General features: G+C 34.3%; 2 protein-coding genes across 7 annotated transcripts; one reads left to right on the top strand and one right to left on the bottom strand.

Moving 5' to 3' along the window:
- Positions 1–10,441: 10,441 nt before the first annotated feature.
- On the bottom strand, positions 10,442–27,914 carry LOC108319403 (histidinol dehydrogenase, chloroplastic). Of its 2 annotated transcripts, none has more exons than XM_017550518.2 (14): positions 27,671–27,914; positions 27,542–27,594; positions 27,371–27,443; positions 27,177–27,278; positions 25,869–25,970; positions 25,668–25,739; positions 25,536–25,598; positions 25,350–25,391; positions 24,319–24,378; positions 24,107–24,217; positions 21,587–21,757; positions 21,127–21,217; positions 20,579–20,870; positions 10,442–10,791 (listed from the first exon to the last, which is right to left on the bottom strand). In XM_017550518.2, the coding sequence occupies exons 1-13, from the start codon at positions 27,761–27,763 to the stop codon at positions 20,593–20,595; spliced, it is 1,311 nt and encodes a 436-aa protein (XP_017406007.1). In that variant the 5' UTR covers positions 27,764–27,914; the 3' UTR covers positions 10,442–10,791; positions 20,579–20,592. The 2 variants fall into 2 exon arrangements, with proteins under 2 accessions (XP_017406007.1, XP_017406006.1); XM_017550517.2 differs by lacking the exon at positions 10,442–10,791 and adding an exon at positions 20,216–20,456.
- On the top strand, positions 10,714–20,232 carry LOC108319404 (probable protein phosphatase 2C 28). Of its 5 annotated transcripts, none has more exons than XM_017550520.2 (7): positions 10,714–10,835; positions 11,814–11,879; positions 12,142–12,186; positions 12,632–12,880; positions 12,965–13,238; positions 14,333–14,487; positions 19,962–20,232. In XM_017550520.2, the coding sequence occupies exons 1-7, from the start codon at positions 10,812–10,814 to the stop codon at positions 20,094–20,096; spliced, it is 948 nt and encodes a 315-aa protein (XP_017406009.2). In that variant the 5' UTR covers positions 10,714–10,811; the 3' UTR covers positions 20,097–20,232. The 5 variants fall into 5 exon arrangements, with proteins under 5 accessions (XP_017406009.2, XP_017406008.2, XP_052731531.1 ...); XM_017550519.2 differs by having other exon boundaries at positions 12,139–12,186; XM_052875571.1 differs by having other exon boundaries at positions 12,139–12,186; positions 19,942–20,033.
- Positions 27,915–27,998: the final 84 nt, after the last annotated feature.

Raw genomic sequence — 27,998 nt, 5'->3', positions numbered from 1 at the left:
ATAACTGCATTGTTAGTCATTTTTGTCTTGTCTGAAAATTAAGCTTTATGAAAATTTAAGCAACCATTATTCAATCCGTGTGGACTTTTATTGGGCTTGTAATGTGGCTTGGGCTGAAGGGTATTGAAAGAAAGGATATAAAGGCTCAAATAAATTTTTGGGGTTATTTGAAACAAGAGTTACCATCTACACTTTGTATCAGCTATTTGTCAAATATGTTTTGACTTTCCTTGCTAATTTGCAAACTTCTCTCTTTGTTTGTCATCACTTTGTGATTCTTTCCGTTTTTGCTTTACTTTTGATGAACTCTCTTCATTTGATCACTAAGTCTGTTCCTTTGCAATTTGACTTCTACTGTGATGGTAACCCTTGTTTGGGTAAATTTGAAAAGAAATTTCTTATTGGCTCAAATTTGGTATCAATGGATATATTTTTTGTTTTTTTTTTTGGATGAAGAAAAATGGCCACACGTCATTTCAAATTTTGGTTGTTTTATTTTCAAAAGATTAATTAGGAGACAAGACTACATGATCTCAACAAGAGTCATTTTTCTTTTCTTTTTTTTTTCATAACGGATTTCAGGATCTCCCAAATGAAAGCTAGTGGAAGTAACAGAAAATCTGCCCCAGTGTGAAACTCTGTGTTTATTATTTGGGCTCAAGAACGTGATTGAGTTAATTTTTGGTCTAGCGAGGGCTGAAGGATGATGTTTTCAAGCAATGCACACACAGATATCTCTTAAGAATATGTGGTTTAAACATTTGACTACAAGAGATTATGACATCCATTACATTTTTTTTTCAGAGCTCATAAAATGGATGATTTGCATTGAAAATAATTGACTTAACTTTTGTGTATTTTTTTGATTTTATGCATGAAAAAAAGTAAAATGAAATGAAAATGATGATACCAGTTGAAAAACAGATTTTTTTTGTTTTTGTTTTTGTATATTTTTTTTTTGAAAATTGGGCTTTACGGACCAGCCTAGAAACTGGACCTTGCGGGCCAATATGGGAAATAGGCTTTGTGAGCCATTGGGGAAATTGAGATTTCTTGGCCAATGGAAACTGGGCCTTGCGGGTCAGCATGGAAGCTGGGCTTTGCAAGCCAGTATGGGAAATGGGCTTTGAGAGCTATTGTGGAAATTGGGATTTCTTGGCCAATGGAAACTGGGCCTTGCGGGTCAGCATGGAAGCTGGGCTTTGCAAGCCAGTATGGGAAATGGGCTTTGAGAGCTATTGTGGAAATTGGGATTTCTCAGCCAATGTGGAATCTGGGCCTTGCGGGTCAGCATGGAAGTTGGGCTTTGCAAGCCAGTATGGGAAATGGGCTTTCTGGGCCAATGTGGAATCTGAGATTTTTCGGCCAATGTGGAAACTGGGCCTTGCGAACCAGCATGGAAACTGGGCTTTGCAAGCCAGTATAGGAAATGGGCTTTCTGGGCCAATGTGGAATCTGAGATTTTTCGACCAATGTGGAAACTGGGCCTTGCGAACCAGCATGGAAACTGGGCTTTGCAAGCCAGTATAGGAAATGGGCTTTTCTGGGCCAATGTGAAAATTGAGATTTTTCGGCCAATGTGGAAACTGGGCTTTTGTGGGCCAGTGTAGGAACTGGGCTTTTGTGGGCCAGTGTAGGAACTGGGCTTTTTTAATTCTTATTTTTTTTTTTTGACAACAAATTCCAAGAAAATCATGCTGATAATTTGGAAGACTATACTAAAACACATTGTTAACATATTGTATCTTTCACACTTATGCTGTTTTTTTTATTTGACAAATATATTATTGAAGGAGAATTATGTAATTTACGGAAAGAAATATTTTTGTATTTTTTTTGACAGAGAAGGACAATTGGACTCAAAGGGCTCCGAACCGATCCTTTCTTTTTTTTTCTTTTACTTTTTTTTTTTACTTTCCGACACGGGAAAATCCAGATCAAATCGGACCTGAGGAGAAGTAACATAGAAGGAAGTTGGACTTACCAGGCATATTGACCCAATGTATCAGATGACCTGAGCCGTTGAACTTGACACAAGAAGATGACAAAGAAAACATTTTTTTTATAGTATATGGAACAAGCTAAAAGAAATTTTTTTTCATTTTTGTTATGAGAGGATTTCACAAGATTGAACTAAAGAAAATTTTGCAACACTACTAGACTCAATGGGCCCAACACTATTCTTTTTACAACCATGACAAGGGTGTGAATTCCTCTATTTTTATTTTTTTGCACAAATACTTGTTCACACAAATGGAAAGGGAAATTATGAATTGAAAACACAAAATCTTCATAAACATTTTTTTTATTTTTTTCAGAAATTCAGATGCACTGGTTCAAGAGAAACCGCATATGACAACGGGGCCTAATGGGCTCAAAAACTGTTCATCTTTCATTCTCAGATTTTTACTACAAATTCAAAGAAAATGACAACTTGGAAGATTGTACTCTAAAGACATTGTTGAAAATTTGCACTTTGATACTTTTTTGAGATTTTTGGATTGACTTTTATTTTGCAAGACTACAAAGAAAACTAGGTCAAGCTTGGACCTGAACAAAAATCGAACCAAATGCAAAGCAGTCTGAGCTTAACGGGCCGGACGTACCCAAATGTGAGTGCGACACAAGGAATTGAAAATATTTTTATTTTTTTTTGTTTTAAAGTGAAGTTTGACATTATGTGAAAATTATGAAACATGATGAGGGAAATATTTTTTTTTTTTTTTTGAGAATTATTCCATGAACTCGATAACAAGATAAATGCGAAACAAAATACATATGAATCAGAACATGTACATTTTTATTGCTCTAAAAATTTTTACGTTTTTTCTTTAGGTACATTTATTTGCTGTATACAAAGAAAAGATGAAAAAGAAATGACAAAACGATCTCCCTTTCGTGTCTTAATCGAAGGATGGTACTTAAAGTTCTAAGACCACATACATGCACTCACCAGGATGGTTTCCTAATTCTTAAATCAAGGCCACCAGAGCTATGGCTCTTTCCACTGTCTCTCCACAACAGTCAGAGTAATCAACTAGATGTGGAGACACAAATGAAGAGAACAGACTCTAGCTGGAGTTCTCACGATAGCCAGACAGGAAGTACATCCCAGAGTGACACCGCTACACAACCCCTCTATTTCTAAGTTGCGCTCAGACCCGGGTATAGGGCCTTACTCATGATATGCATATTGTGTGGAGGGAGATTATATTGTAAAACAACAATTGCAAAAATAAACACAGATAAGTAGAAACAATTATTTCAAACATAAATAAAAAGTAAAAGAAACTCACATGCAATTATTCCAAATATTAAACATAGATAAAGACAAAGGGAATAAAAACACAAAGAAAAACCACATCGAATTCGCTTATCTAATTAAATGGCCTGACTCTCTGACATCCCCAGTGGAGTCGCCATCTGTCGCAACCGGGAAATCGCGACGGGACGACGATCCGAAAAAACGAACAGGTTTTGAAAAGAGATTTTGGAGTCGCCACCATAGTTTATTCTGGAAAACTACGGAAAAACCATAAAATGATAAAGCATGGTCAAATAGAACCAGATTCTTGGTTCGGGAGTCGGTTACGTGTAGGGAAGGTATTAGCACCCTACAACGCCTGCCCTAAGGCAGTACCTTTAATTAAATATGCGAATATGATGTGGTTTTCAAAATGTTTAATTTTCCCTTAAAATAAAACTCGAAAGAAACAAACAATATTTTTTAGTTTTTTGGGCCCGACAAGGATTGACCTTGCTCCTACGTATTCTCATTCAGAATGAGAAATCAGGGTTCCGTAGTTCATTTAGAAAACTGCTTGAAATTTTGTTTAGGAAATTGTCTGAGAATTTATTATGGATAAATTTGGATTTTTGGGAGAGTGAGCCTGACAAGGTCTGGCCTTGCTCCTACGTATCTCCACTTTTGATGGAGAATCAAGGATCACGTAGTTCTGACTAGCAATATTGATTGTTGTTTGAAAATGTGGATGTTTTTAGTTTTTGAAGATTTTTATATTTTTTGGTATTTTTTGATGTAGTATTTAGATTTTTTTTTTTTGCGTAATGAGCACTAGGCTGATGCGTACGATCGCACGAGCACTCACACGACTTTTTCTTTGTTTTTTATTGTTTTGCGTAATGAGTACTAGGCTGATGCGTACGATCGCACGAGCACTCATACGACTTTTTTTTATTTTTTATTGTTTTGCGTAATGAGTACTAGGCTGATGTGTACGATCGCACGACCACTCATACGGCTTTTTTTGTTTTTTTTTATATTTTGGGTAACGAGTACTAGGCTGATGCGTACGATCGCACGAGTACTCATACCGATATTTATTATTACATGTTTTTTAAAGTTTTATATTTTTTTATTTTTTTATTAAGAAAGAGAGGTGAGTTGAAATATCTATGATGCAAAAATATCAAAAAGCATAGGATAAAATTGTGGTAGAAAATAGGATAAATTTATAAACTAAAAAATGATCAAAATGAATAAGTAGAATGAAAAGAAAATGTGTACCTTGTTAAAGATTTGAAAGATGAAGTAAGACTTTGCTTGTAATAAGTTGTGAGAAGAGGTAGATTGATGGTGAAGAAGATGAATTTGTAGTAGAAATGTGGTATGAGATTTTATATGTATAGAGAGATAGTAAAATGTGAGAGAAAAATGAAGTAGAGTTTTAGGATGAAGAGGTTTGGTGTGTGAGAGAAAGAAGATGGATATTATGTAACTTTTTGTGTGTGTGAAGTGAAGAGAATGTAGGTATTTATAGAGTTAAGGATGAAGAAAGTTGATGAATAAAAATAATATAATAAGTTGGTGGAAAATTTAGATGAAATAAAATATAATAATAAAAGATGAATAGAAAAAGTTAATGTGGAAAATAAGTGAAAGAAATAATATAAAAAGTTTGTGGAAAAATTAGGTGAAATAAAATATAGTGAATAGTAAAAGTTAATGTGGAAAATAAGTGAAAGAAATAATATAAAAAGTTGGTGGAGAAATTAGGTATGGAAATTAAGTGAAAGAAATAATATAAAAAGGTGGTGGAGAAATTAGGTATGGAAATTAAGTGAAAGAAATAATATAAAAAGTTGGTGGAGAAAGTAGGTAAAATAAAATATAGTGAATAGTAAAAGTTAATGTGGAAAATAAGTGAAAGAAATAATATAAAAAGTTGGTGGAGAAATTAGGTATGGAAATTAAGTGAAAGAAATAATATAAAAAGGTGGTGGAGAAATTAGGTATGAAAATTAAGTGAAAGAAATAATATAAAAAGTTGGTGGAGAAAGTAGGTAAAATAAAATATAGTGAATAGTAAAAGTTAATGTGAAAAATAAGTGAAAGAAATAATATAAAAAGTGGGTGGAAAAATAAGGTGGAGAAAAATGGATAATAAAAAATGTTGATGGAGAAGATATAATTAAAAAATGTAAGTGGAATAATTAGAAAAATTGATATATAAAATTAATATGGAAATGATGTGGAAAAAGTAAATGAAAAAGGTAGATGATGTGGAGGGTGAGGTGGATGGTGATGTGGAGAATGGGGTGTGATAAGAAAAGATGGGTGGTGAGGAAGTAAAAAAAAGTGAGATTATTTTGGGTCATTGGATTAAGTGTTTAAAAGAAAATTTAGGGGTGCAAAAAGTAAAATAAATAGTTTTTTCATTTTGGTTTATTTTTGATTATTTTTTTATTATTATTTTTTTTGTGATAAATTATATTTATCCGGACGAAATTGGGTGTTGACAATATTGTTTTGATTTTGTTAAATATCTAGATAAGTCACTCTAATTTTACTTGTTTTGCAAACTTGATGAACATAGAGAGTCAGAAGAGAAAAATGAAGAAAGTAGAAGAATTCTAAGCAAATTCTGGCAAACTGACTTGAGCGTAGTTGAAGTGTGGAATTTAAGGCCTATGTCATATAAAGAAACACACCTTAGAGAAAAACCTCAAGCACTGGACCTAAGATTAAAGTCACGAAGAATCCTTCTCCTAAAGAAAACCAAGCTTGGTAAGAAACCTTGCAGCTAAAGCCATGATGTCACCGTAGAAGTCATGCACTGAAATTTTTATAAAAACACAATTGTTCCTTTGTTTTAGGAGAATTCTAGACAACTTTTCTAAAGAAACTTTAAAGATTTTCTCATACACTTTCTTTGTACTTTGTACTTTAAAGAACATCATTAGAAGGTTAGGAGATTATGTCTCTTCTTTGTATTAAATTCTTCCCATCCATCATGAGGAGTTAAATCTCCTAAGTGTTGAAGTCATATGTAACCCTTTAAAACTCTCTTGTATTTTGTATTATTTTATTTATGAATGTTTGCTTTTAATTACATGTTTGTGAATTGGTTTATGTTTTTTGTTGGATGAACATATCATTCATCTTATTTCAATAGCTTGGGATTGGATGGAAAATGGTTCTAAGTTGTGGTCCAATCAATTATCCTCCTACTTTTAGATGCTATGAATAGATCTAAGGCTCTAACTGGCTATAGGGTTCTGATCTTAATGTAAGTGATCCATTTAAGCAGTCACAGAGAAATAATAATGAACTTTGGTGATGCTTTAAGTTCCAAAAATGGACCTAGAGTTACACTCAAAGAAAACTCCCAAAACATGATTTCTTGCACTTCATATTTAATAACAGGTACAAAAAAGGGATAAAGTGATGTAGTCGAGCTGCAACATGTTTTCATCATCTAGAAGTCAATCATTTTCAAATTTAAATTGTTTTACAGTGCATTTTTTTGCTTTGTTTTCATAAATCAACTTTGTTTCATACTTTATGTAATCCATGTAAAACTTTATTCATGTTCAAACTAGTTAGAACATTGTGTTTTCTGCCAAGTCCATGTGGATACGACACTTGTCATACTACAAACTATCAAATATACTTACAGATATATTTGGTTGTTGTGTGGGAACCCAACAAGTTTTTGGTATTTTTATCGAGGATTTGTGTGAAGAGAATTTTTATTTCAAACTAGATTGGCCACTGTATAAATTGTATTTAATTTTAGTTAGTTTAACATATTTCCTTTTACTGTTACATAGATCTTTTGCATAATTTTCTACATGATTTTTCTTTGTATTATTTGGGATACTCACTATTCTTTAAGGCATTTTGTATACAAAGAAAGAAACAAAAACATGTTCTCTTATTTGATCTTGAGATTGAACATACAACAAGGAGACTCAATAACATAAATAGGAAGCAAAAAACAACACTTGAAACAACAGTTTAGCAAGCAAAGACCATAATTTCACACTCTGATATGGACACTCATTATTTGATTCAAATGGTTGCAGGAAAGAACCAACAAAGATTGTTGTGGGATTACACACAATAGTAGGAACCACGTCACTTTTCAAGTACAATCAGACCTGCTAAAGGTGTAGAGATGAAGCCTACATTGCTCTCACTGATGATAATAAATCAGTTTGTTAGTTTAGATCATGAAGACTCTTTTGATCATTTAGCCACTTCTACAAGCTGTGTGAAACTCTTTGAATAGATTATGATGACGAGGATGTTGTTTATCTTAGACTATTTCCTTTTTCACTCACAGGCAAGGCCAAAATATGGTTATAATCTCGCCCAAATCAATGCTTAACAAGTTAAGAAGATGTGGAGAAAAAGTTTCTAGCAAAATTTTTCTCACCTTTGAAATATATTAGCTCTAAAGCTACCATTGCAACTCTCTCCCAAGGAATTGATGAACATTTTTGTCAAACATGGGAGGGATATAAAGCCATATTAAAGAAATGTCTTAATCATGGATTTGATTATATAACACAACTCGACATGTTTTATAGTGGGCTCAGGACACATACCAAGATGTTACTTGATGCTTCAGCAACTGGAATCGTGATGACGAAAAGTGCTAAAGAAGTTATCATCATCATTGACTCACTAGCAACAAGTGATCATTAAGTCCAATATGATAGAAGTCAATCTTCCAAAAAGGAATTCTAGATTTAGGTACACAAGATGTCATTCTAGCACAAACCAAACTCATCTCTCAAGAAATGGAAGAGTTAAAGAAGTAGATGACAAAAGTGTAGCTTAATCCATGATCTTATGGATCAACATTACAGATTCTAAAATGTGACTTTTATGTTAAAGAACATTAGAATGATCACTCCTTTACAACTAAAACTTTAAAGGAAGAAGAAGTGAACTACATGAATAGTAGTAGGAGGCCAAATAACTACTATCATAACTAGAGATCAAATCAAACTCAAAATGAACATCAAAGTTCGAGACAAGAAAGAGGATCATCAAGTAGGAAAATTGCACAATTGCCTTATCAAGGGCAACAACCTCAACAACAATACAAAGTATCTAAAATCAAGGATGGACGAACTCAATTTATCTAGGTATTGACCTCCAATCAAAAGAATAAAGAGGCATCTCTTAGAAACATGTAAGTGCATATTGGTCAACTACCTCAACAATTGACATACCAACAAAAAGTAAAACTCTCGGCCAATACAAGAATCAATCCCAAAGAACAATGCAAGGCTATCACAACCAAACAAGGTACTTTGATAGGTAAAGGGATTAGATGAAACCACAAGAAAACACTAGAAGGAGGGGGAGTTGAATATTGTTTTCAAAAATCCTTTCGCAATATAGTGCCTGACAAATATTGTAAGATATGTTTGATCAAGGGGTTCACTTAAACGTTGTTATTTTATTAAACTCGTATAAAGGTATGTTCAATAAAACAATGTAGTAAGCACAAGGAATATGTTTGATGATTCAACTTCTAGAATAAGGTTTATAAAGATTGTTACAAGAGTTGCATAGATGTTAGGTTCTATGAAAAACTTTTCAAGAGAAGATTAGAAAGATAAAGCAATGAACAATGAGTATTTTTATATCGATTCACTCCAACTAAGCTACCTCCAGTTCTCCTTCGAACACTCTTGAGATGTTCCACTTATAAGTAAATTTTTATTATTTACTTCCATTAAGAGTGGAGTCATAGTCATTAAAGTGTAAGGTTGATGTTGTGACGTTTGAGCCTACTCCTTCACTTATTGAGCTTCACAATCATAATCTTCTACTAACCCTTCGTGGACCATGAAAAATTTTCATTATAAGTTTTCAAAGCAACTCTTGAATATAATGTATTTCTTTTGTATGTTAAAAGTTTTTTTTAATGTAACATGAGAATGTTACATTCTTAAAAACATGCCTTCAAAAATTATTATCAACAACATTATCACTGATATAGAAAAAGTTTTCTTTTACGTATTGTGTTTTTAGTTTTTTAGTTTTATTCTAGGTTAAACGTAGATTTGAGAAATAAATTTTCTTCACTAACATTACGTAGCATGTCTTCTAAATGATCATTCATCTATTCTTTATTCTTCCATATGTTCAGTTGTTTTTAGCATCGCAAGATTGTCTAATATTTCTAACAAGCACCTAATAATAATTTATAATTTAATTAAATAATAAAATATTTAAAAACCTAAAATTATATAAAAATAAAATATCTAATAATAAATCAAATAAAAAGATTAATAAATGTAAAATTATAATCAATCTTAACAATTCAACTAATAAGAATTTATATTTCATAAAAAATATTTAGTAAATTTAAAATTATCTAAAGTCTAAAAATTCTAAAATAATATAAACTTAAAAAATCTAATAAGTATAAAATAATTCATAACTATAAAATTATCCAAACTCTAAAATATCTAAGAAAAAACTAATAAAAAAACCAAGTCAAAATCACGTTTTGTTACACGCAATAATAATGCAAAGAAAGAAAATCAGAAAAGTTATTGTTAATGCTTTATCACAATGGCAAGATAAACGGAAATAAGAAAAACCAATCTTAATATAAAAAATAATCAGGAGGAAAAAAGTTTCTCAATGCACACCACACACTACATAAGAAGAAATCGTAAGCTTCAAGAACTAATAGAGACCCTATAGTATTCGAAAATCACACTGCCTTCAAGAATACTGTTGCGTTTATATATACACAATAAAGAAGAAAGTAGAATGAAAAAGGCACGATCATTTCTCTTTTAAAGCCATTTACATTTGAACTCTCCCCATTAGATGCACATTTTTATTTTTAGTTATGATCCATTTAGGTCACACATAAATTTAGTTTAACATAAATGGATCGACATAAAAATTAAAATTTTGGTATGATAAAGAGGAATCAACGTAAATTTTAATAAATAATTAACCAAAAAAATCACTGCGCAATATAAAAAGTTAATGTCGAATAAACATTTTACTTCTATTTGTTATTTGCTTTGTTTAAATTAAAAAATCCACTTAAGTTTAACCAAACATTTTGTTTAGATATATTAAGGAAGAACATTCCTAGTTATAAGGTTGTAGAAAGCATTTTTAGTTATAACATTCATTTTAAGGAAAGTTACGATATTCTGAAGGATATAATTTCTGGAAAAGTAAAATGATAATATTGCTGGCTATGGTATTCTTTTCTTTTTTTTTTTGTTTAAATCTATTGGCGATAGAGTAACGAATCTGGTTCCTTCTGGAGTAGAAGCTAGAATAGATTATTGTGAAGTAGGCAAAAGCAAACACAATAAGCGGTGAATGACACTACCCCATGCATTCTTTAGCCACATGTCCTTCCTTCCCACCAAGGACACTTGCGCATGATGTTTCAGAAACATATACATATACCAGTATCATCTATTGCTTACCATGCTTCCGTTTCTTTCTCAGTCTCAAAAACAGCCATTGTTATTCCTCAACTTCTTCTGAATCTGAACTCAAAGACAAAGGCATGCATCAAACGAATATGATGAAGGTACGTACGTAAGCTCATTTCATGCAAGAGGTGAATTAATATGTATGTATAACACCCCACTATATGTTCGTAATTGTACTGGTAAAGGATAAGTATGCATATGTATATGCTAACATGGTAGTTACTTGTCATGATGGGTTAAGTGAACAGCAGATTATATGCTGTTAAAAAGTAGAAGATTATATGAAAGTGACTATGGATATTCAAAACACATGAGAATTTAATAGGAGACTAAGAATTTTTCATAAGCAAGAAAATCGCCTCAAAGGAAAGAAAAACACAGAAGCTAAGCAGCAACTTGGATTCTGTGAAAGACATGAAAAACCACATCATTAACGATTTTAAAGAGACTTATATTTGAAACAGAATAAAGAATTTATTATTATTATTATCTATAAATATGAATTTAATTATTTGTTAGAGATAATTTACAAAAAGAATGGAAGCAACGGACTGGGTTTTAGTTTTATCTATTCAAAATATTTGAAAGTTATTTCAAAAAGAAACTATTTCCTCCCATATATTTCCAACCAAAACTTTATGTAAAGAAAATCTAAACCTTTTTACGGGATGAACCGTAAAATAATAATTAAATACAGTAAAAAAATAAAACAAATTACAAAGGTAATTTTGCATTTATGTGATAGGGAAAATACTGTCCCGTTACCCATCTAAAATTGGAAAATTGGAGACATTGACGCATATCCCTATGTCGTAACAATGGAGGCACCAACTCATGCACTTATGATGTGATATTGGATGAAATCAAACCTCTTCCATCACGCACATGCAAAACTCCATGTGTTCTAAATTGTTATTTTATGCAATATTTATGTAACCTTTTTTTTTTCTTAAATAAAAGCTGGAATTTTATTCAGTGTAATCCAAATAAATAGTTTCTTGACATCAAGTAATGGCTTTATGAAGCATCATGACATGTTCCGGCTTGATATTTTTTTCTTGTTTCGTCTTGACCAGGCCAAATCTAACTTGCAAAAAAGAAAGTCAACTTTGACTACCGATGAACATCCTTCTCCATTCAAGGTATATCTAGCAACTTTTATGTATATACCGTTGTTTGGACGAGTTCGAAGCAAAAAAAGTTTTTTTAAATTTTAATTACTTAGTCCTTTGGTTTATCAAATATACACATTATTTTTAATCATTTTTAGTGCTACATATATCATTTGAAACCCCCTTATCCTTATAGTTCTTCACTGCAAGGACTCTCAGGATTTAAAACCTCACCTGAATTTAGGAAACAGTTAGTACCGATGTTCTGATAGAATTCCTTTTCTATTAGAAGAGGATATCAAGAAGAGGAAGCGATTTGGATTCTTTTGAAAGAAAGGTTATCCTCTTTCATTTTCGTTCTATGCATTTTCATCTTATAATATTAATTATTAAAATTATAAATGTTTGTTAATGGGGTAGTTGAACTCAACCTCTCCTACCTTCCCTTCCAACTTTACCACTTATAACTCCTTTGTTCTTACATAATCGTTTCAATCTATTTATGTTTTGTGCTTATATTATCGTTTCAAGCACTTGTGGGGATTTTACAATTGCTCAAGTACAATCATTAAAATAGGTTACTTGATTTTTATCATATCAGTCAACAGATTATGAGAAATAGCTTTTGCATCTTGAGACTTATGGTTAACCATTTTTAGCTTCTCGTTCTCTACAAAACTTCATTCCCATGCATGCTCTCCCCAAAATCAAATGATCATTAGTAAAAGACATGGATTTTATCACACAATCTAACAGGAAAGCCTGAACTTTACTAAACACAGGAGCAACCTCACAAGGGTATGGTCACAAGATACCCAAATGAAAAGAATAACCCTTCAACTAGACATTTCATCCATGGATATCACCTAATACAAGGACAGATGAACCATGGAATGGAAGACTATATTTTCGCTCAACGTAGGAATCTCGATGGCTATGACTTAGGATTGTATGCAATATTTGATGGTCACTCCGGTCATGAAGTTGCCAAATACTTACGAAACCATCTATTTGAAAATATACTGAGTGAGGTATATCCTTTAGTAACTGTTATATTTCAGTCCACACCATTATTATTCTCACTTATATTTGTTTTCTTAATCATGCATCAATAGCCTGGTTTCTGGGAAAATCCAGGGCAGGCTATTAAGAAAGCATGCAAAGCAACGGATGATGAGATTTTAGAAAACATAGCTGATTCACGTGGAGGATCAACAGCAGTTGCAGCAATACTAGTCAATGGAGTAAAGCTACTGGTAGCCAATGTTGGTGATTCTCGAGCAATATCATGCAACAAAGGTCGAGCAAAGCCACTTACTCTGGATCATGATCCAGAGAAGGAAAAAGCTCTTGTTGAGAGCAGAGGGGGTTTTGTGTCTAAGAGACCCGGTAATGATGACAAAAATTCATCAATATTTATACACTTAACTTCAACTTTCTTGCTCATCCAAGAAAAAAAGTTAGTTTTAGAGTAGCCAATAACTACTTCAGGGCAAAAATTAAAATATTAGAAGTTTAATTTTGGAAATTCATAACTGATATTTATATTTTAAAATTTAATCTTTACATATGCATCATGCATCATTCTTTATGATAGTGCAAATATACAACATTTTTTCTATCCTGTACATGAGAACATTATTACTAGTATGAGAGCAGTTTTACTAGAATAATGATGATAGCTTTTAAAGGGTAAAATCTCTACCAAAGGCTTGTGTATAATGCTAATTCTTGACGTCTGTGAAATTGGGGCTTCTAAGTCTGTCTTGCACTGTCAATACATAGATTTAAGAGAATAAGTATCCTTTACTATTAATGCTTTATAACCCGCAATTGTGTGCCCGATATGCTTGCCTTATTTCTAGTCATGAGCTGCATCTTGTCAAATACTGTTAATATGAATTTTCAATATACCAAGCTTCCGTATGCACAGCAGTACCTACTACCAAACTACAGCTCATTAATTATCGTACAAGATAACTCTATTGCCCTAATTTGCAACACCCAATCACGTAATGTAATTACTATAACGAGAGGATCACGTAGACTAAGCATGCATGCGTGAGGCTCAACATCTTATGTCAACTGAACAACTTGTTCTAATTCAGGAATCTGACATTTGATATGTTCCATGCAATGTTCATGTAATCTAACTGAAAATCTTTGTTAACGGTAGTAGCTTACCCTGTCCTCCAAATGGACAAGCCTTCCCTCGCCCTAAACTTTCGTGTCTCAAAATTGTGACTGTGACCCCCTTTTTCCTACTTTTGCTGCATTCACCAGTGACTTTATGTTCTTAGGGTTATAATATAGATACCCAATAATTTTTTTCACCTACCTTGTAGCCTTTCTTCTCATTCATTTGATTTTATTTATATTTTCATTCGTGAACTTGTGCTGTTCCTGCCAAGTCCAGTACTGAACACTATCTGAATTGCCAGTACTGAACATTATCTAAATTGCCAAAAACATGACTTAATCAGGGAATGTTCCAAGAGTGGATGGGCAATTAGCAATGACAAGGGCATTTGGAGATGGAAAACTAAAGGAGCACATTACGGCAGAACCAGATGTGACCATTCAGAAGATTGATGAAGACACTGAATTCATTATTTTGGCAAGTGATGGTCTGTGGAAGGTACATGAATATTGCATGCATCTTATAATTACAGATGAACACATATTGGCTGATGCAGAGCAAGCATAACCCTAAACTCTACAATTTTAAAATTTTAAAGAAATATACCGTAGATGCAAAACCAAAAATATAAAGGATAAGAAATTAGCCAAAAAATAGTAAGATGCTATGTATTTCATATTTCTAATCAATTGCTAACTCATTGCGGAATAACTGAGTGAGATTACTAAGAAATTAGCCAAAAAATAGTTTAGGGACAAGAAGAAACATGGAAGAAGAAACATGGAAGTAAGGTGAAATGAAATACATAGCATGTCAAGCTAAGTTCATTTGCATTTTTTATGGTCAAAATCTATCCTATATTACACCGTAATATGTAATTCTGTATGGGCTCATTGGTGCCAAACCAAATTCTAGGATTTGCACATTTTCTGACTGTGCTCTTAGCTCCGGAAACATGGTCTGAACAGTTGGAAACTACCCTTGTTTTCTTTGGTCCTAATAGTTCGTTTTTCTTCCCTTAATTACGCACGAGAACCATGCCATCTGTACTTTTAGATTTCTTATATGTGCAGAAAGTCATTTTCTTTATTTATACATGAATTTTATTTTCTTTCAATCTAAATCAAGTGAAAATACAAATATATCAAATTATTATTTATTCTATTTTATCATCATTATATTGTGTCAAAGGTTACCTTATCATGATTATATTGTGTTAAGGGTTTATCATGATTATATTGTCTCTAGGGTTATCTAATTTATCATGTACTTTTATATCAATTTATTCCTTATAAATAGAAGATTGTATAGAAGATTGTGAGAGGGATCAAGCCCTCTAGAATTATTTTACAATTTAATTTTCAAGTTGGTTTTTGTCTCGTAATATCTATCCGATGTGTCCGACGCTACAATCCGTCGTCACCCGCCACTATCCGCTATTGTCCGCCGTCAGCCACCGTCCAGCCATAGTCCGCGTTGCTGGCCATCATCGTCCATCGTTGTCACAGTTTCGTTCGTCTAAACCCTTAGGGTTTTCTTGTTCCTCGTTGGTACTATTCGTCTTCTTAGTACTGTTTCTTTCTTTGGAAGTCCATCAATTACCTCTAAGAAGCTAAATAGAAAAAAATATCTATCATAGTCTACTGCCGTTGAAATGTGGTTTTTTTGCCAAGGGCATTATGACCACCTTGAGTGAGATAGAAGCTGTGTGCCTTCTAAAAAAGTTGACCAGTGGAAATAAGCAAATTTTCTGTTGTGTGCCCTGTTATGGCAATTAGTGGAACCTAAACTTCTTGTATCTTTGAAGGCTTTCAAAACTTGTTACTCCTTTTGGAAGAAAGCTTAAAGCATTTATGCTAATGATATTTAACGTTTCTATGACACTACGAACAAGCTTGCATCTCTTAAAATGGCAGACTATGATATGGTGTCCTTTATGGCTGAAACCCAATCTGTTGTCGAAGAACTCAGGATGTTTTTGGAAGTGGACCCATTAGAGGATATCAAAAAGAAATAGACAAATTTTAGATAGTGTTGATCTTTCGTGTCCTACATCCCGATTTTGATCATCTAAGAGATTAACTTCTAACTAGTTATGAGGTCTCTTCTATGAAAACATTGACCACTCACCTTCTGCGTGTTCTAGTACCTCAAACTCAAGAAGCGTATGAGCTAGTGGAATCATCTGTCATGGTTGTCACACGAGGAAGAGGAGGATGTGGCACTAGAGGAGGAGGACGCGGAGGTCGGAGACGTCCTCAATGCACATACTGTAAAAAGATGGGTCATACTCAAGAGAATTGCTATTCCTTACATGGTTTCCCTTTCAAAATCGTCAATATTTTGAAGACTGAAACTTCCACTTCGAAGACGGAAACTCCCACTTCTATGTTTTCTGAGGATGAATATCAAGAATATTTAAGGTTAAAGTCTAACAGCTTGGCACAACCATCTCAATCTCCCAGTACAGCTTGCGTTTTTCAATCTATGGAAAGTCAAAAGTTATGGGTAATTGACTCAGGTACTTCTGATCACATTTCTAGTAATACCTCTCTGTTCTCATCTATTTTCTTTCGAGAAAAACCTCATTTCATAGCCCTTGCAAATGGATCTATCTAAAACTTCTCCAAAGGAGTCGGTCATGTTTTTTTGTCTCCCTCCCTCAATCTCAACTGAGTCCTTTTTGTCCCTAATTATCTTTTTAATTTAATTTTCCTAAGTCAGTTGACCAAAATGTTAAATTGTTCAATAACCTTTGATCATAAATTTTTTGTTATACAAGAGCGTGGTTCGGGGAGACAGATTGGAGAAAATTAAGCTGACAGATTATACCATTTTGAATTTCATCCAAGGGTGTCCTGTGTTGCTGCTCCTAATCTTAATGTGCTACATGATCGACTTGGTCATCCTCATTTGTCCAAATTAAGAAAGATGTGTCCTGAAGTTAGTGGTCTCCAAACCTTAGAATGTGAGTCATGTCAATTAAAAAAACATGTTAGATCTTCCTTTCCTAAAAGGTTTCAATTAATATGTAATTCTAGTTTTTTCATCATCCATTCTGATATATGGGGACCTAGTCGTATCTCTTCCTTTGATTTTAGATATTTTGTTATCTTTATTGATGGATATTCAAGATGTACTTGGGTTTATTTTATGAAAAATCGTTCTAAATTGTTAGCTATCTTTACATCTTTTTTGAATGAAATCAAGAATCAATTTGGTTAAGTAATTAAAATATTAAGAAGTGATAATGCAAAAGTGTATTTCTCATCGTCCTTTTCTGTCATCTGGAGTTTCCATGGTATCTTATATCAATCTACTTGTCCTCCTCATACACCGCAGCAAAATGGTATAGCAGAATGCAAAAATAGATACTTGGTTGAAATTGCTTGTACCCTTTTGTTTTGTGCCCATATTCCTCCCCATTATTAGGGGATGCCATCTTAAATGCATGTTATCTTATTAATAGGATACCCTCCTCCTCTCTTGATAATAAAGTCCCTTTCTCCATTTTGTTTCTTAATGTTCCTCTCTTTCATACATCTCCCCGAGTGTTTGGCTGTACGTTCTCAAATGTGTCTTCTTAGGTTATTCTCGACTTTAAAAAGGATATCGGTGTTACTCTTTTGAAACTAAGAAGTATTACATGTCGGTCAATGTCACATTCTTTGAATAGACTCCTTACTTCTCTCCATCTGTTCAGGATGTTTCTATCCTCCAGCAGGTCTTTCCTATTCTAATGGATGAATCAAATAGCTCCACTGTCTCTGTCATTCCAAGTCTTGATCACGATCCTTCTAAACCCGCTTCTCCACATATTGAGATCATCCTACATAGGGTCCCAATGGATAGTCTGCCTCCCCAAAGATAATGGTGAATCTCCTACTTCAGATTCTTCTCCCTCGTCACCTCACGCCTCCTGATGAAAATGATTCATCATGGCCTATTGCCCTCAGAAAAGGTACTCGTTCTACTCGAAACCCTCATCCCATTTATAATTTTCTAAGCTATCATCGATTGTCGGCCTCCTATTTTTCTCTTTTATCCTCAGTGTCTTCTGTTGTTATACTCAAGAATGTGAAAGAAGCACTTGATCATCGTGGATGACAACAAGCTATGATTGCAGAAATGCAGGCTTTTGACCACAGTAATACTTGGAAGCTAGTGCCCCTTCCCCCAGGCAAAAAGGCAATTGGTTGTCGATGGGTGTATGCAGTTAAAGTTGGTCTTGATGGTGAAACTGATCGGCTCAAAGCTCGGCTTGTTGCAAAAGGTTACACTCAGGTTTATGGTCTTGATTATTGTGACACCTTCTCTCCTATAGCCAAGATAACTACTATTCGCCTCTTCTTTGCCATGGCAGCCATTCGTCATTGGACACTTCATCAATTGGATATCAAGAATGTCTTTCTACATGGTGATCTTGAGGAAAAAGTTTATATAGAGCAACCTCCTGGGTTTGTTGCTCAGGGAGAGTCTGGTATGGTATGCAAATTGCATCGATTTCTATATGGCCTCAAGCAATCCCCACATGCTTGGTTTGGAAAGTTTAGCTCCATTGTTCAAAAATTTGGGCTAAAACGTAGTGAAGCAGACCATTCAATTTTTTATTGTCATTCTTCTCTCGGAAAATGTGTTTACTTAATAGTATATGTTTATTGTCATTACAGGAAATGATGTTAGAATATCTCAACTAAAAGAGTACTTGTGTAGACATTTTCAAACCAAGGATCTTGGAAGTTTCAAATACTTCTTAGGCATTGAAGTAGCGCAATCAAAAGATGGAGTTGTAATCTTCTAAAGGAAGTATGCTCTTGATATATTACAAGAAACATGCATGATTAATTGTAGATCGTAGACAGTCCCATGGACCCAAACCAGAAATTAAGGACAGAAGAAGGTGAATTATTCTCCGATCCAGAGAGGTATAGGAGGCTGGTTGAAAAACTGATTTATCTCACTATTATAAGGCCAGATCTATCCTTTGCAGTTGGAGTGGTTAGTCAGTTCATGTAGGCTCCATGTGTTGACCATTGGAATGCTCTCATTCGCATTCTAAGGTATGTAAAGAAGGCTCCCGGACAAGGATTGTTATATGAAGATAAAGGAAACATTCAGGTCTCTGGGTATTGTGATGCAGATTGGGCAGGTTCACCTATTGATATGTGATGCAGATTGGGCAGGTTCACCTATTGATAGACGGTCTATTATAGAATATTGTGTTTTTCTAGGAGGAAACGTTATAGAATATTGTGTTTTTCTAGGAGGAAACGTTATTTCATGGAAAAGTAAGAAACAAAATGTAGTAGCTTAATCAACCGAGGAAGCCAAGTATAGGACAATAACATCACTAACATGTGAACTTATATGGGTGAAACAATTCCTTCAAGAGGTTAAATTTTGTGACATCCATACTATGAAGATGTATTGCGACAATTAAGCTCCTCTTTACATTGTATCAAATCCAGTATTTCACAAGAGGATTAAACATATAGAAATTGATTGTCATTTTGTTCGTGAAAAGTTGTTGACTAAAGAAATATGTACTGAATTTATTGGGTCAAACGATCAACTCGCAGATCTATTGACCAAGTCATTAAGGGGTTCTCGGATTGAGTTTATTTGTTCCAAGCTTGGTACATACAATTCGTATGTTTCAGCTTGAGGGAGAGTGTTAGATATTTATCCTATTTTATCATGATTATATTGTGTTAAGGATTACCTTATTTATCATGATTATATTGTGTTTAGGATTACTTTATTTATCATGATTATACTGTGTCTAGGATTATCTTATTTATCATATACTTTTGTATCAATTTATTTTTATAAATAGAAGATTGTGAGAGGGATCAATCAAACCCTCTAGAATTATTTTAGAGTTTAATTCTCAAGTATGCACTTACATGCAATAACAAAATGACATGTAAGAACCTTGATCTTGAAAAACAGCACTGGCCCATGTATCGCAGGTGATGACAAATCAAGAGGCTTGTGACTGTATCAAGAATGTAGATGGTGCGGAGAAAGCAGCTAAGAAATTAGTTAAAGAAGCAATATCTCTAGGAAGCTGTGATGATATTTCAAGCATAGTTATAATGTTCTAGCTTACGTGCTCCATAGTGCTCCTGCGTTTCATGAACTTTTGCCTTTGTCTCACTGTATATTATTTTAAATTTCTATAACTCAAGGAAATGTCTTTAAAATTTGTGAGGAATCATGAACGGTTGTTTAACTTTTGTCTTTGATGTTTCTTTATTTGCTCAATCATTCCCTTCACATTAGGCTAACCTGCTAAACTTATCAAAACTTTTACCCATCATCCTTCACAGAAAACCATGGTCCAACGATTTTTCACTTCTGTTTCTCTGAATTCTAGCTTTCAAATATGGTATCAAAGCTCTTGTGCACAGGTCACTTTCTCCCATACGATCCCTCCAGAAACTCAACGATGAAAAACGTCGACTCTATCAAAAACCAATTTTCACCAAAATTTAAAATTTCAATACCCACATGACTTAAAAATGGCAATTGCTTTGGTACTAATTTTATGTAAGAGAAATAATAAAGCAAATGATAGTAGGCTTACCGTAAATTATCTTGTCATTTTGAAACCTGTCTGCCTTCTATGTCCTCTAGTCTGAGGGTAACTGCCAGCTTGTGGGCATCGAGACCTTCAACTTCTGCCATCGTTGCTACGTATGGCCCAAGTTTTCTGAGGCCTTCTTCTGTGAGAGATTGCACTGTTATGTATTTCAAGAAAGAATCCAATGAAACACCGCCATACATCCTTGCATAACCATAAGTGGGAAGGACATGATTTGTCCCACTTGCATAATCACCAACGCTCTCGGGTGTCCACGGCCCTAAAAATACAGACCCTGCAGAGGCAACAAACGGGCATGTAATTCTAGATCAGGAATCTAAAGATCAAGGAAAAAATATCAAAGTGCCTAATACATTATCAAAGTTACATCTACGTTGGCAGTTTTTTTAACAAAGAGGAAGATGTTTACAATTGGCACCAAGTTCAATTCTGAGCCATATGAGAGTGAAGATATAATATGTACGCTAGCAACAAAAGTCATCTCCGAAACCCCAATCATAAGAGCAACTAACGATATGACAAAGCCATACCTGCATTCTGAATAAAACTCTCCCACTTCTCTGCATCCTTCACATTGACAATTAGATGCTCAGGTGCATATAAGTTTGAGAAATTGATTGACTGCAACATGAAAAAGAAACACCAGGTTCTGAAACACCAGTAAAGACGTAATAAAGATGTTGATAAATTGTAACCAAACTAACGAGGATAGCATTTAAGTGAACATTATAAATTCAAGGACAACGAAGTTATGAATTATGGCATGTCAAGAGATAATGCTACAGCATTATATAGCACTGTGGTTCCCCTGTTATGAAAACAGGATTAAGCTTACAAAGTTGTGTCAACTACTGCAGCACATATATATAAACATAGGCATAGATAAGCCAAACATCTCTGTTAATGCCTCCGAACAAATTGTTTTCTCTCTTGCTCTTCACTTTTAGTGGGACTGAGAATACATGGATGAACTTGGGCAACACTACTGACCTCAAGCATATCATATGCATGAACAATAAAACTGTGGGTCAGGGCTTTAGCAGCGAACTCTCCTCTTGGTAGACTCTTGCACTGCTTGCTGAGTTCCTCCTCTATAGCATTCAAATTCACGCCTTCACCAGCAATCACAAGCACAACCTGACTATCAGGGCCATGCTCAGCCTGAACATCGTACAGTAATTGCAGACGCATCAGCATTATATAGAAGGGACAAAAAGTTCTTAGGCCGCTTAATAATTACAAAATATATCTTGTTTAAGAGTAAACACTTGCCACAATTGATAAGTATAGAGTGTGCTTGTCTTTGTACCTAACCAAAAAAACATGTTTGTCTTTCCATATTTTTCACATTGTAAACCACGCGGTAATTAAGGAAGAAGACATGCAAATAAACAACATTTCAGATCATTTCAATTAAATAAACCCAAGTTCATATGGAGTAATTCTCAATGAATGTAACAAAATATATAAACCTAAAAGATATAATGCCGATTTAGACCCCAAATGTCAAAATGATGGTGGAAAAAGCTATATTACAGTAGCGGTACGTATTTTAAAATAAATATCTATTTTTTCGTTTGGCGATATCACCTTGTAGTCTATTTTTTTCTTTTTGCGATATCATCTTGTAATCTATTTTTTCTTTGGCGACATCACTTTGTAGTCTATTTTTTCTTTTGGTGATATCACTCGGGACAAGTAGGTTGATACAAAACATATTTCTTATGAAAAGAAGATCTAACATATCTTCCTAATTGATATGACTTATGCTACAAGACTTTGATGTTTGTTAAATCCAAGATCGACTTTCTTCGATTTTGATAAGTGTGGATGACTCATTATCATGCATGCGAGATTTTGGGTAAAGAAGGCACTGCGGAAGAGCAAGATAACATTGTCCTCTGGATTCATGTTATATATGTAAATCAGCCAACCTGTACCATGCTTGTACTACAGAAGAATTGCACCAGATGTTAAAGAGCAATTTAACGACTTAGTTAATCAATTAAAAGAGATTAGACTAAAAGGACGGTTTAAACAAGTACAGATTATGTTAGAGAGTGGAAAGTGTATGAAAGGAGGAGAAAACATTAATTACCTAACTGTTTAGCAGTTAGGCAGGGCGGGAAGTGTAACTGTGTATATAAGGTAGAGTTTGGTGTTGTAGAGGAGTGTTGAGAGTTTTCATTTGTTAGTTGCAGGACACATTGTCCTGGGAGGGGGATTAGGCTCCCTAGTTACGGGCTGTACATGATTGTTGGAGACATTTCAATACAGATACTATTCTTTTTCCTATACTCATACTTGTCATTACTGTGTGTGAGTGTGTCTTGAGTAGGTTTCTTTTCCAAGAAACCTAACAGATTATAAGTTCAAGGAGGGAGAAAGAGAGATTTGTCCAACTCCATGAGAAGCAATTTTGGAATCATTGGTTGCGATAAAGTGAGGAAATTTAGATGAGGAATTAGAAGAGAACAAGGAATTATTTCCAAAGATATGGTTTATGTTAGAAATACCTGAATCAATTATCCATAGACTGACTTTCACAGATTAAGAAATGCAAGTTGGTAGAAAATTAGGTAGAGGATTAATCTTCCTTGTGTCTAAAATACACATAGGAAAATATATTTATAATGAAGAATGATAAAAGTATATATGGCAACCAAACATAAATATGGTAAATAGTACCAATATAAAAAGTCTACTTTCCCTTAATTAATATAAACCGCAATATATCTAACTGTCTATTTAGGAGATGCTAATTTATTGGAAAAAAAAGAGGTGTTGAATATCATTTGCATAGACATTATTAGTCTTCTTCCAAAAGGAGTTACATGTTTTAAAGGTTCAAAGGGTCCCCAATAGTGGAAGACTGTCGGGCTGGGAGAAGGCAACAAGACAGCAGGAGATGCGGCTCTGTTGCAGTCACTCGAGGGCAGCATGAAACCACATGCCACACATCACACGCCGGTGACTAGGCCACGTAAAAAAGCTGTGCATGACCGTGGGTGTAGTGGATTCTGCCTTCACGACCACCACAAATTTGTATTGAGGAGGTGATCCAAATCTGGTAGTAGCTGGAGAAAGTGGCATTGGCCTGCAGCTGCTGGAGACATGCTTTGATACCAACTTTAGTGGAAGTGTCTTAGAGAAAAATGCTTCATCCATATGTTAAATCTAAAGATAAATACCATATGGCTGACAGAAAACACCTAGTACCCTACATGATTGACAGCCACAGCCAAAACAGCTTTTACAGAATAATCTAGAAGACAAAAGCAAGTCTTTTTTCTAACAGACATCACGATTCATACTGAATTGTGTTTTGGAATAATTAACATCATAATACAGAGAAAAAAACTTCTAGAAATTAGAATTAGTTATACCTAAATAAGTTACGATAGAGCATGAGATACCTTGCTAAAAGAGTAAAAAAGAAAGATAATCAATTCTTACTGAGTGTAGATAGCCTTTCATATATCATATAGAAAATTTTAGAACTAACTAAACCTGAGAAAGCAAATCGGCAGCTACATGACGAGGAATCGCATGCTTGTCAGCAATAACTAAAACTTCGGATGGACCGGCTGGCATGTCAATTGAAACCATGGCTTCACTGTTCTGCAGAAGATTTTGAGCAGTAATGCAAAGCAGGAAGAACTAGAAGATCTGAAGAGTAAAGCACAACATATAATAGAGAGAAACAGCGCTTCACAGCTCACTTGCAGAATCATTTTTGCAGCTGTGACATATTGGTTTCCTGGGCCAAAAATCTTCTCAACCTACAAAAGCATTATCACAAAAACACAAAATAAGAAATCATGAAAAAAAAAATAGAATTATGAAGTATTTAAATTTTTCGGTCACAAAATAAATGGAGAAATTTCAAATAATGTTCTGGACCTTTTACAAACTACAAAGTACATTTTATAGATCCTATAAATCTTGAATATAAGCAAATTCTAACATAATACCACAGTTGGTTATAGCGTTTTCAAACAAACCAACTTTTTTTCTCTTTCAGAAACTACTTGAAAATACTACTATGATTCTGTTGTTTTTCTTATATCCTTTTGCTATTCAACAATCTAAAAGTTCCTTTTTTGTTTCATGTTACGTTTTCTTCTGTTTAAAATAAAGAATGTAAAATGCTTTCTGGTATGCAAAAAAAAAAAATAATGGTTTGCGACACTAAGATTAAACTAGGTTCTTTATAGGTCTGATAAAATTGTAAATACCCTCTCTCTCATACTACTCATTCTATATACAATTCAATAATTAAAAAATACATTAAGACGCTCAACCTACCAGAGGTAGTGGGGGAAAATATACAAACTGGATCAGAAAATGAAAGAAATATTTTTTATTACTTGCACGGAAACTGAATTATAGGTTTTCGAGACATCTGAGTCAATTACGATACCCCCTTACTAACCCAGCCCCCATTTTATAATACCCACCTGATCAACAACCAACTTACTGTATTAGCTATTAGTTATTTCTGTTAAAATTATAAATGGTCTCATCACTTGTGTCCCTCCTATTTTGCTTACTGTAGACACTCTTAACAGGAGGTCTCAGCTCCTTATCAGATATAAAAAAAGTTAAGTAAATCAAGTCCACATACTATAACATGCAATAGTAAGAAAATAGTAAGAAAAGAAATGAGCTCAATCTAATAGCTATAAACTATAAATGAACGTAAATTTCAACAATAAAACAAATAAAATTATAATGAGAAAAACGGATCTACCTTGGGACAAGTTTCAGTTCCCCAAGCCATGGCAGATATGGCCTATAGTGTCAAACAATGTCAAATTAATGATTGTTTAATCATTAATACAAACACACAAACATAAAATTAAATTAAACATAAGGATATCAACTTCAAACTATTGAAACAGATAAGACAAGGATGAAATTTTATCATGCTTCAAACCTGAGCTCCGCCAGCTTTGAGGATGTGAGTAACCCCTGCCTTCTTTGCACAATACACTACCTCCTGCAGAGAAAACATTAGTCCGAAAAGATACTACCCTCAAATATGTTTTTATACAATAAAGATGAGTACCTTGCATATAGTGCCATCCTGAGCTGGAGGAGTAGCAAGGACGACAGTTTTACATCCAGCAATCTGAGCAGGCTGCACATAAATAAAACAGTCAAAGATTAATAAAATCTGATAAGAAGTTGATGATGATTATCAACAATCCCGATGCCACTATAGGATGGAGAGCAATACACAAACTAATAAGAAATAAATTCAACTTACAACTGAAAGCATGAGGGCTGTTGAAGGTAGTACAGCAGTTCCCCCTGGAACATAAAGGCCCACAGTATTAATACTTCTTGAAACTCGCTTGCATTGGACTCCCTGACATTTTCAGAAATCTCAAAAGACTAACACAAGACAGACACGAAGGGAAGATAATGAAACGAAAATAACTTGTCATCAGCAGAGAATAGATAGTAAAAACCAATCCAGAGAAGGGATGCATATACAATACAACCAAAAGGAATAGTAAAAATGCTTAATTGCAATTTTAGCTTCTCAGTCGTGCAATTTTGGTCCCCCTATGTCCTATTGCACCAATTGAGTTCTTCAAATATTGCACTTGTGTTCCCTTCGTCGGTTTTCTATTTAAAATTTAAAAGATTTTGCTGAGATAACATTGCATGATGACGTGCAGCTAATATGATGTCTAAAACATTTAGTGATATGACTTAATTTCACTTCTAGTCCTTCATGATTGTGGTCTAAGAAGGGATAAAAGTTGCAATTGAATCACGACAGCATATGTTCATGAAACATGTTAACTGTCATGTTAACGACAAACTAACATAGAGACTAAAATCGTATAATTATGATACCCCAAAGATTTAATTTTGCACAATTGGAACTAGGTGGACTAGAACCTATAAAGCTCGGAGGCTATCACTGGAAACCGTTTTCCTGCTTCCAACACGCCTTTGACCCAGAAACACAATAGATGCGTGCAGAACAGAGTGAAGGACACCTTAGGCGGGGCATGGCCCAATCCTTGGATGTGTTGGAAGTGACGAGGTGTAAAACGCGCTGGAAGTGATGCCACCCATCCTCGAAAATGTGGTAGTGGTGGGTCAGTGTCAGCACATTTCTCAAGGTATCAGTCTCTAGAGGTCCCAACTTCTGTTGTGGACCTAGCCTGAGACAAGACTGTGCAGCGGCAGGAAGCAGGTGGTGACGGTGGCTAAGAACAAAAACAGAGGAAACTTATTCTATTTCTAACCGTGGAATATATTAGAGCCGTGTTTTATATTACTTTAGTTGTATCGTGTGTCCGCGCTTCTTATGGACTAGAACAGTCGAGTCGAATTATAATACTTGAAAAACCAAAATTATAATTAACTCTATATAATTATAACTAGTTCAATTAATTGTAGTAAAGTAAGTAAAAGGTATTTTATTTTATTAGAGCTCGAATTATCTACTGGCAAGATAATCCTACAAGAACCAACTCAAAAAGAAGTTTGAGAAAAGAAGCCACACCCAGGTCCACTAATGAAACGTGAATACGTTAAGAATAAGATTTTATCGTACTTTGATGTTCTCAACATTTGTTTCAGGAGTCCTCTGAGCAGCATGAAAGGCATATATATTGCTGTAGGCGATATCGAAAGCTTCCTTAACATCCGCATCAAGCTGCAATGCAATGCAGAAAGTCAAAATTGAATAACTTGAATACTTCAAACAAATAACGGAACGGTAATACGAATAAACAAAAAAAAAAATACCAGTGGATCTGGAAGGTCGGCGACAAGTTGAACAATGTCATCCAATTGAACATTGTCGAATTTCAAAGTATATCTACACAAATACGGAAAAAATTGCGAGGTTGAAAATGATCGTAACGAGAGTGACAAAGGGGAATGAAAAGAGCAAAGAAGAAAGAAGCACGAACTCACTCTTTGACAGCAGCATCGCCTCTTTGTCGAACATGGTCAAGAATGGGGTTGACCTGCAAAGAGAAGTGTGAGAGATTGAAAACGACGGTGATAAAGAGGGAAAGAGTGAAGGGACGGAGAGGGGCAGACCAGAGAGAAAACGGAAGAGAAATCGATACGAGGACGAGCAATTAGGCTGCGAAGCTCAGCATCGCCTAGTTCCGACAATCTATACGACTTCATAATAACCCACTCAAGTAAGATCAGTGACCAACCAACACAACGCAAACCAAACCCTTCTTCTCTTATCTTTACTCGCTCTTGCCTAGTTTATTTTCAAACTTCTCTCTTCCCTTCTCGTGCGCTCATTCCACGTGATAAAGTGACATCTTCGAACATAAACCAACACTAACGCGCTACTTTTTGTCGTTTTTATCTCCCGTTGAATTGTTTGAGTAAGTAATTGTCTCGCCCTAAA

The sequence above is a fragment of the Vigna angularis genome, chromosome 1 (assembly GCF_016808095.1).
Source record: "Vigna angularis cultivar LongXiaoDou No.4 chromosome 1, ASM1680809v1, whole genome shotgun sequence".
NCBI classification, from domain to species: Eukaryota; Viridiplantae; Streptophyta; class Magnoliopsida; order Fabales; family Fabaceae; genus Vigna; species Vigna angularis.
This window is presented reverse-complemented; position numbering and strand designations above follow the sequence as displayed.

Excerpts from the sequence above, each read along its gene's own strand:
- LOC108319404 (XM_017550519.2), top strand. The coding sequence starts at position 10,812 with ATGCATCAAACGAATATGATGAAG. Across the intron at positions 10,836-11,813 it reads ATCAAACGAATATGATGAAG|GCCAAATCTAACTTGCAAAA; the intron begins GTACGTACGTAA and ends CGTCTTGACCAG. Across the intron at positions 12,881-12,964 it reads TTGAAAATATACTGAGTGAG|CCTGGTTTCTGGGAAAATCC; the intron begins GTATATCCTTTA and ends ATGCATCAATAG.
- LOC108319403 (XM_017550518.2), bottom strand. The coding sequence starts at position 27,763 with ATGAAGTCGTATAGATTGTCGGAACTAGGCGATGCTGAGCTTCGCAGC. Across the intron at positions 27,595-27,670 it reads TCTCTTCCGTTTTCTCTCTG|GTCAACCCCATTCTTGACCA; the intron begins GTCTGCCCCTCT and ends TTCTCTTTGCAG. Across the intron at positions 21,218-21,586 it reads ATGCATATGATATGCTTGAG|TCAATCAATTTCTCAAACTT; the intron begins GTCAGTAGTGTT and ends TTCATGTTGCAG.